The sequence below is a fragment of the Xenopus laevis genome, chromosome 1L, assembly GCF_017654675.1.
Source record: "Xenopus laevis strain J_2021 chromosome 1L, Xenopus_laevis_v10.1, whole genome shotgun sequence".
Taxonomy (NCBI): Eukaryota; Metazoa; Chordata; class Amphibia; order Anura; family Pipidae; genus Xenopus; species Xenopus laevis.
Genome location: NC_054371.1, coordinates 90,509,676 through 90,518,941, shown reverse-complemented (window position 1 = coordinate 90,518,941; position 9,266 = coordinate 90,509,676). Strand labels below are relative to the sequence as shown.

Here is a 9,266-nt window from a genome sequence, read left to right as displayed (position 1 = left end):
TGGAAGCAGGAAAAATAGTCAGGTACATGTTAAATGGGGCACTAGGTGCCTTAGTCAGTAAGGCAAGTTAGCAAGGGTAGCTGACACCCCACCAAGGAGATAGAGGCCTAGTGGCCGTGGCTCGGCCACAGACAGGACAAACAGAGACAGTCAGGACAGTGTGGACAACCCAGGCCAGTGGTGTAAAATTCCTACCCGGAAAAGCCAGGGGCACTGCTGCGGTGGCTCGCTGGCCGAAGGAGGGAGGTGGCACATCGGAAAGTCCTACCGGGCCAGAGGTGGAGGGCTTGTAGGTCGTACGGCGGACTACCTGTCCGGTAGGTGGTGCAAGGAAAGGCCAAGGCTGGGTTCGCAAGTCTGATGTCTGTGGGGACTTTTACATATGCTGTACACCTGTGAAGCAGTATCCTGTTCATGTGTTGGTGAGTTGATGTTCCAGGAGTAAAGAAGATCTTCAATAAAATTCTTCAAATTTTTATATGTTTGGTGTAGTGTGCCCTTTAATGACCAGAGGGCCCCTTACATGCCTACACACTAATATTATAACTATAAAAACTACACTTAGATTAGGAATGACATTTTATATGGTAAAGTGAATTATTTGCAGTGTAAACAGTGTAATTTAGGAATATAAACAACACCATAAAAATCATGACAGAATTCCTCTAAAGTCACTGACTAACTCAGCTCAACACAAGTTGTGTTTTGTTCTGTTCTGTTAGACATCCAGTTACTCCAGCCTTTATAGATTACATTTTTGGCTAATTATATTAGAAATATTTTTTATTTACCTATGTATTATCTATGTAACCAGTTTTTATTTTGACACTATACTGTTTCTTTAAGGGATAACATTGATTAAATACTTAGCCAACAGATGAGTTTTGTCATAATAAATGACCTATTAAAGAATCTTACCATATTGCCATATACATGGCATATATCTGTAAATATTGCCCCTTTACCTTGAGCCACCATTTTGTGAGAGTCTGTGTGCTCTAGTGTTGTGCGGGCCGGCCCGAAGCCTGCGGGACCCATGGGTTGGGCAGGTTTCGGACTGACCATTGTGGGTGTTCAGGCTGAACTTCCCCATGCGCCATCCTGCCCACAATCTAACTATACCCTGCTGCCGCTAGTTGTGGAGTCATTTTATACTTCCGCGCCTGTGCTCCCATCCCCTTTCATGACATCAGAGAGAAACAGTGTATTAATACAAGCACTTGCCAGGTTAGGGTGGACCTGAACATCACTAGTGTGCTTCATCAGAGACCACTTGACTGGAAATAATGCAACTTTAACTGTCACAGGAAGTAGTGTGGCTCTGTCCATGCATTGGCAGTAGTGATTTGCGGGCCGACCTGATACCCGTGGGACCCGCGGGTCGGGCGGGTTCAGGTCGACCTCGCACTGCTCCTCGCGGGTGGCAGGCGGGTGTGGGTTGAGCTCTTCTCCTGCTCTCCCCGCTCGCCACCTTCAAATGCCGGCATCTGGGTTCCGGTTTTATAGTCTCACGGCTGCTCGCCCCGGCCCTTTTGTGATGTCATTGCGATGCCATCGGGCAGGTCAGCATGGGTCAATAAAAGGACCCCGGAAAGGCGGGTGTGCGTGGGTTGCAGCAAGGGCGGGTTAGGGTCGGGTGCGGGTCAGGAAAACCCTGACCCGCACATCACCAATTGGCTGATACAACCTACCATGTATCTGTACCCTTGATTTCTGTATGAGCAAACTGAGGGCACAGATATATCCTTAAATATCAGCTTTCTATTTAGGATTATCCAATGGTACAAATTACATACTACATCCTACTGGAGAAGTTATTTTTTAATGACAGTGGTTTATATAGATAAAGTATTGTTTTTATATACAGGCTGTTTTTATGCTAAATTAAAAGAATGCAATGAAATGTGACTGCAATAAAACAATGTTCTGAATGTACATGAGTACAACCTGGCAGACTGTAAATATATATTTATGAGTAATCTTCATCACAACCACCCGGGCCCACGTCTCTTCGCTTTACCTGCCTCACAACACTAAATCACATGACTGCTGGGAAGCATTATACAGGGGAAGGTGTGACTTAACAGTTCAGCTGTTTCCCCAAGACTGTGATGTTTGTGTTAACCCTTGCATGCCCAGATGTTGAAAAATGTTTTCTTATATACTTGCTTGAGAAGTGAAAGAGGAAGCGGAGGTTGATCACTTGCTTATTTTGACATCAGAATGTAATTATGTGCAACTCATGCAAAAAGTGAAGCAGCACAGAGCAGGGCACAGTTTAAATTGTTTCCTTTGTTTTCAGAATGCTCCAGAAAGAAAAAAAACCCTGCTTCCTGGTTTCAGCTTGTTTGTTTTAAAACATTCCTGCCGTGGCAGGCTATCTTTCTTAGACTCATATTCATTGTGCCTGTGGTAGTAATGTATTGAGCAATGTGTGCCTCTATGTGCTTGGTTTTTCTAGCTGCTGCATTAGCGAGGGCTGGCAGTAGTTCTGGGAATAACACTGTGGAGCTAACACTAGAGCTGAAGACAAAGATTAAATCTTCCCTAAACCCACGATTCCTCTCTGTAACTGTTGATGGCAGCCTTGCCTCGGAACCTAAATACATTGCATTCCTTAGGTAAGTCAATAGCTAATAGCTAATGATTTGCATGTAGGTTAATACAAAATCTGTTTACCAGAATGTTCTCTCTGCTATTATTCCATAGTACAGAATGCTTAAGACCTGGGGATTTCCAGATAAGGGATCTTTCCATAATTAGGATGCCTTTAAGGGGTTGTTCACCTTTGAGATAACTTTTAGTATGATGTAGAGCAGTGATCCCCAACCAGTAGCTCGTGAGCAACATGTTGCTCCCCAACCCCTTGGATGTTGCTCCCAGTGGCTTCAAAGCAGGGGCTTATTTTTGAATTCCTGGCTTGGAGGCAAGTTTGATTGCATAAAAACCATGTGTACTACCAAATAGAGTTTTCTGTAGGCTTCCAGTCCACATAGAGGCTACCAAATAGCCAATCACAGCCCTTCGTTGGCATCCTCCGGAACCATTTTCATTCTTATGTTGCTTCCCAACCCTTATTACATTTGAATGTGGCTCACGGGTGAAAAAGGTTGGGGATCCCTGATGTAGAGAGTGATATTCTGAGACAATTTGCAATTGGTTTTACAAATACCCTTAGCAGTTCAATTCAATAGGTTCAACTGTAGCTCACCTTTAAATGAGGATATTGTTCATCCCACGGGTTACCCAAATGATCAATCTAAGAAAATGTAGTTTGTAGGATGAATCCAAGCAGTCAATTTTCGGGCATGTTTCGGGCACAGCCCTTTATCAACTTCATAAAGGGCTGTGCCCGAAACATGTTGTGTGGTACACTTCCTCAATAAAGGAATTTTTTGCAGCTATATTTGACTGCTTGGATTCATCCTACAAATTATATTTTCTTAAATTCCCTTAGCAACCATGCATTGATATCAATAAGAGAATGGAATATGAATAGGAGTGGGCCTGAATAGAATATGAGTAATAAAAACTAACAATAACAATACATTTGTAGCCTTACAGAGCATTTGCTATTTAGAAGGGGGTCAGCGACGCCCATTTGAAAGCTGCAAAGAGTCAGAAGAAAAAGGCAATAAAAAATAAATAATGAAAATCAATGTAAAAGTTGCTTATAATTATAACATACTAAAATGTACCTTAAAGCTGAACCGCCCCTTTAAGTCTACTAAAAATGATTTAAACATTAATCAAACTCAATAGGATTGGTTTGCCTCCAATAAGGATTAATTATACCTTAGTTGGGATAAAGTGCTGTTCTATTATTGCAGAGAAAAGGGAAGTTTTTTCTTAAATTTGAATTATTTGATTAAAATAGAAGATGTTGTGTTATTACAAGCCCTCCTAAGTGACTTTTACTTAGTCTCTAGTGTGAAATTGTGTCACGTAAAACATGTAGAGTCAACTATAATGCAGAAAATATGAATCACAATTATCCAGGCACTGTTGTGCTTCCCTTTTTCTTTGCAGGCACAATAGTACTATAACCTTTCAATATAGTTTTACAATACTGGCAATCAATAGTTCCCTTTCTTGATATATATTTTGCATTATCAAAAGGGCATGCTGATATAATTTACATTTATTCTATTAACTTGCCATTATCCGTTTTTCAGTCATCACTTTTATTCCAATTTTACTCATTATTTTCTTTAACCCTTTGTGTGCTGATTGGCATCCCACAAGCAGAATTGCAAGTCACATCAGCTTTAAATAAACAGAAAATCTACAGCCCTGGCACTTGGTGATATAAACACTGTTAATATAGATTGTGTGATCTACTACGTGCAGTGTATTCGCATCTCCTTGTTTAGTACATTTCAGATTCCATATCACTTTTTATGTTCAGATTACTGTCTTTGACTTTTGACATTTCCTGAAGTTTGGACAACTATTTATCTGAAACTGTTTTTGATTCTATGGTTCCCATGCTTTACTTTACCAACTCTTGATTTGCTAGCCAGCTAGCCATAGAGGTAAGTAAATACTGGGAGCTATACTTGCCCACTAGCAGAAGAACCTAAGTGCTATGTCTAGTAGATATTATCAAGATTAACCGTTATGGATCATTGTTTTTTTCTCACTACCACAGTGCTGTGCACTTGTTCTGAAGAGAAGTGGTCAAACCTCCTGTAAACACCAGACACCACTTGCCAGAGACTTCTCACTTCCTCAGTATGCCTATGGCAGACAATGGTGGTGCTTTGGGCACTGCCAAAGGTCAACTGAAACTTACTGAGAATATAACCTACTAAAAGTTAGGTGAACTTCCCCTTTAATACCTCTGTCAATGGGAAAAAATGGGGCCAACGGGGACAATGTAAAATGATGTCTGCTTTATTATTACTGTTTTGATTTTGCATGACAATGCTTTATTCAACATTTATGTCCCATCTCCCATTGCCCTAAATGGAAAAAGTATGACTTTTTGTGATGTTACTGGACTGATGAAACCCCCATTTTATTCTTTGCTTGTAGGTCGCAGAAATTAATTGCCTTAGCCAAAGGTTTGTCACCTGCTTATCTTAGGTTTGGAGGAACAAAGTCAGATTTCCTTTTGTTTGACCCTTCAAAAAATGAATACCAGGAAGATCGACCAACAAATCAAGGTAAGTGCCATTTTTTAAATGTAAGTTATTCCTATTAAAGGGGAACAACATCCACTTATTTTTTTTGCATAATAATTTAATTCTCAATGAGGTACAAAGCTAATGAATGGGCTGAGTACCTCCTTCAAAAAGGAAGACACAGGCTAAAGGTCACTTTAAAGGAATGGTTCAGTGTAAAAATTTAAATTGATAAATAAAAATATTTCTAATATAGTTAGCTAGCCAAAAATGCAAACTATAAAGGCTGGAGTGACTGGATGCCTAACAGAACAAAACCCAAAAAATCCAAGCTTTTTAAAAAATAAATAAAAGGCAAACCTCCTTGTGACATTAGCAATACACAGGTGGTACTTTTTCTTTACTTGGTCATAAAAGTCTGACTTTTGTGCATCTGTATTTTTATAGCTGCCAACATATGTGAACAAAGGACTCTTACATCTGCTGAAGAGAAGATGTTACATTCTCAATGGTTTGCACAGGAACAGCAGATACTCAAGGAGAATTTCAGGAATCAGTATACAAATGCCACAATTACAAGTAAGGGTACTTAAACTTTTAAGAAGCATATTGGTAAGTTAAATTCTGTTTGATTAGTATTCTAGAATGATACTGTTTGTATCTATTGAAAATAAACAGTGGAGGGACTAAATTACCCTAGCAACCATGCAATGATATGCATAAGTGACTAGAATATGAATAGTAGAGGCCCATATAGAAAGGTGAGTAATAAAAAAATAGAAATAACCATAAATGTATAACCCTACAGAGCATTGTTTTCTTGACCCCCATTTGAAAGTTAGAAAGAGTCAGTAGTAGAAGGCAAATAATTCTAAAGAAAAACTATAAAACAAAATAATAGAGACCAATTGAAAAGTTGTTTAAAATTTGACATAAATCATCTATACAAGATACAACATCTATACCATACAAAAGTTAACTTAAAGGAGAAGGAAAGCTCCAATCCAAGGGGGAAGAGATCATCTTCCTCCCTTCTTCTTTGTTCAAAATGCAGTGACCAATGTCTGCACATTACTGAGAAAAGGCAAGTCCAGCATTTAACTCATGCTCATGCACGCCCTTGCAAAGAAAGAAGGAAGGAAGAGGATTGCTTGTTTGCAAGATTTCTGCAAAACAGGAGCAGCAGCCTAGGGGTATCAGGTAAGTGCCCAAACATTTGGCATCCCCCTTGGATTGGAGCTTTCAATCTCCTTTAAAGATGAACCCCCTCTTTAATAATATCCTACAATATAATTTAATTACTGTAGTAAAGGTCAATTTCCTGCAACCATCCAGCTGCAGACCCAAGTTAGTGCAAATATTCAATTTAAGCTGGACATACCAAGACTATGTAACTATATACATATACCATAAAACACATGTGGATGGCCAAAATGCCAAAGAGTCATCCATTTTGGCGATTCAGCTGCCAAAATTGCTTACTATGTCACCCTCACACAGTCTTGCCACGTGAAGCACCAACTGTGTGTCAGACATAAAATGAGTTTGTGAATTTCTCATTAACTACTTGCTCTATTGACTGATGTAACTGAACTGTAATTGGCTTCAGTTACTTGCAATATTTTTGTGTGTTATTTTTGTAGAGAGCACTGTGGACATGCTGTACAGGTTTGCAAACTGTTCAGATTTACACCTGATATTTGGATTAAATGTTTTGCTGAGGAATGATAACAATGAATGGAACACATCCAATGCCAAACTGCTTATTGATTACTGTTCCTCGAACAAATATAATTTATCGTGGGAATTAGGCAATGGTGAGTAAGCATTCTTAGATCTTGTTTCTTGTATGGTTGTTGCTAGGGTTTGCGGCCTAGTCCATATTTCACTAGCCTGGCTGCTAAAACTGATAATTGATGGCAATGTTACTAATGGGGTAGAAAGATAGCAGGGATGGAAAGGCTGGGGTAGTGGGTGTGTGGATTTTCATTGCTGGAAGACCCAATGATCTGTGTCTGCATCAAACCTGTTTCCTTACAGATCCCTCAAGTAACAGAAATGGTCCCCCTGTGGTATACAAATTTCTCACTGCCCTTACATGGAATGTATGCTACAGTATTTGCATATACATTTTTAATATTCTTCTCAGCTAAGCTATCAGAATACTTGAGTGAATTTGGTAGTTTAGCATCCCTGGTGTAGAAGGCAGATAATTTTGAATTTATTTTTTGGAGGAGCCACCACTCTTAAGAAAGCACAAATAAGAATACAAATGAGCATGTTGCAATGTAATATTCTTTATTAAACTTTTATTACCTTGCGAATCTTAATTGTGCATTGCACACTTTTAAGACATGCTTGAAGGTGGCGTAAACTTGGAGCAAATGCAACAGCTTTTTCAGTAAGATATTTTATTACATACACTCAGCACTGTGGCAAATTATAAAATTTGCTATCGCTATCCTACTGTCGTGTGAGGAGCAAAGGGTTTGCAAAATGTTCTTTACATTTACGCAAATGCAAAATTTTTGAAATGCAAATAAATATTACGTTAGAGACCTATATTACATTCCCCCATTATTGTCTTGCTGTTGGATATTAATGCATCCCTTAAGCCTTCATCTGGAAGTGCAAGAAGTACCTTAATAACAATTTAAAAGCATATTCTCTAGAGAAGAAATTAAAATATATTACAAAAAATGTATTTTCCATTGCTCCATTACATGCTATATAACACTTTCCTACTACATTAACCTTGTTTGGATTATTGCAAAATAACTTTCAACTACATAGTGCATAGTGTGGCAACCTATATAAATCAGTTAAACAGTGATTTACCCAAAGAGAAAACGCCCGGGGTGTTGCTATACATTATCAAACCATGCAATTTAGTTTCCTTTGACCCAATGTGAGTTGCAATGTGTTTGCAAGGCATTTCTCGACTGTGTAGAAAAAATATTCACACAGAGAAAAAAACTGTTCGCATTGCTCACTTTTTTCCCTCTAACACCATTTACTACATACCTTCATCATATGAAACAATATGTTGTTGTTGTTTTATACACTTGTTTACATTACATTTAGAACCCAACAGCTTCAGGAAAAAGTCTGGAATTTATATCAGCGGCTCCCAGCTTGGCAAGGATTTTGTGAGTTTACACAAGCTTCTCCGAAAGTACCCATGTTATCAAAACTCTGGGCTGTTTGGACCTGATATTGGCCAGCCAAAAACACAGTCACAGAAGATGCTCAAAAGGTACATTACAAGAGAATACATGTATAGTGTATGAATAATTTCACTGTTCACATGAGCTGTTGAAACAAGCCTAATAATAATAATAATAATAATTATAATAATAATAATAATAAATAAGCATCTAGAGTTAAATATACTGTCCATTAGGAGAAACATCACTTACAATTAAAAAAGTAGACTTTCTCAGTTGGCTCATTTATTATAAATACTGTAACTACTTACTGCTTACTAAAGGCAGGTGTTAGGTTTAGGACTCCCTTGCACCTATCAGGGATGCAATGTTATGCCGTTGCTCTTCACATAGCACAGCTAATACGACACAGTACCATAACATGGATTATATTAAGACCATTTTGCTCAAAAAGCTTTCTTTATTTGCATTCTGATTGTAGAAAAACTGCACACAAATTATTACCTTGTTGATAAGCATCTGTAAAAGATTTGGATTATACAGTATAAAAAGTTGAACTGAGAACCATTACAGATTGTTATTCCCATGTAATAAAGTAAAAGGGGCACCTAAATTAGTGAAAGCTAAGTAACACCAAAGTTTTACTTTCCTTATATCATGCATTTCTGTCAGCCTGCATAGCAGTGTACTGAGGATGTGAGGAAACAAACAATAACATATCTGTTTATGAAGGAATAGGATGCTCTGCTCGTCAGAGACTATGGTAAATAAGTTGCCACTTTGGCAAATATATAAATCAAAATGGGTCATTGCATTAATTATTATGACAAAATAATTTGCCTATATTGCTTAGTATATTAAACTTTTCTTTTTTTTACTTACAGCTTCTTGGAAACTGGAGGTGAAATCATTAATTCTATTACTTGGCATCAGTAAGTACAAGCATTTGTGGGTTAATTACGGGTGCAGACCT

At 38.3% G+C, this 9,266-nt stretch overlaps 1 protein-coding gene across 2 annotated transcripts in view; it reads left to right on the top strand.

Annotated features, from left to right (window-relative positions):
* Positions 1-263: 263 nt before the first annotated feature.
* Positions 264-9,266, top strand: part of hpse.L (heparanase L homeolog) — a 27,188-nt gene continuing 18,185 nt past the window's right edge. Inside the window, exons 1-7 of one of the 2 annotated variants that reach the window (XM_041591177.1) lie at positions 264-422; positions 2,462-2,621; positions 5,038-5,168; positions 5,574-5,705; positions 6,770-6,943; positions 8,211-8,382; positions 9,178-9,225. In XM_041591177.1, the coding sequence (XP_041447111.1) occupies positions 383-422; positions 2,462-2,621; positions 5,038-5,168; positions 5,574-5,705; positions 6,770-6,943; positions 8,211-8,382; positions 9,178-9,225 (857 nt within the window). In that variant the 5' untranslated portion in view covers positions 264-382. The remainder of the gene's footprint in view (positions 423-2,461; positions 2,622-5,037; positions 5,169-5,573; positions 5,706-6,769; positions 6,944-8,210; positions 8,383-9,177; positions 9,226-9,266) is intronic. The other variant, XM_018268887.2, reaches the window with a different exon arrangement.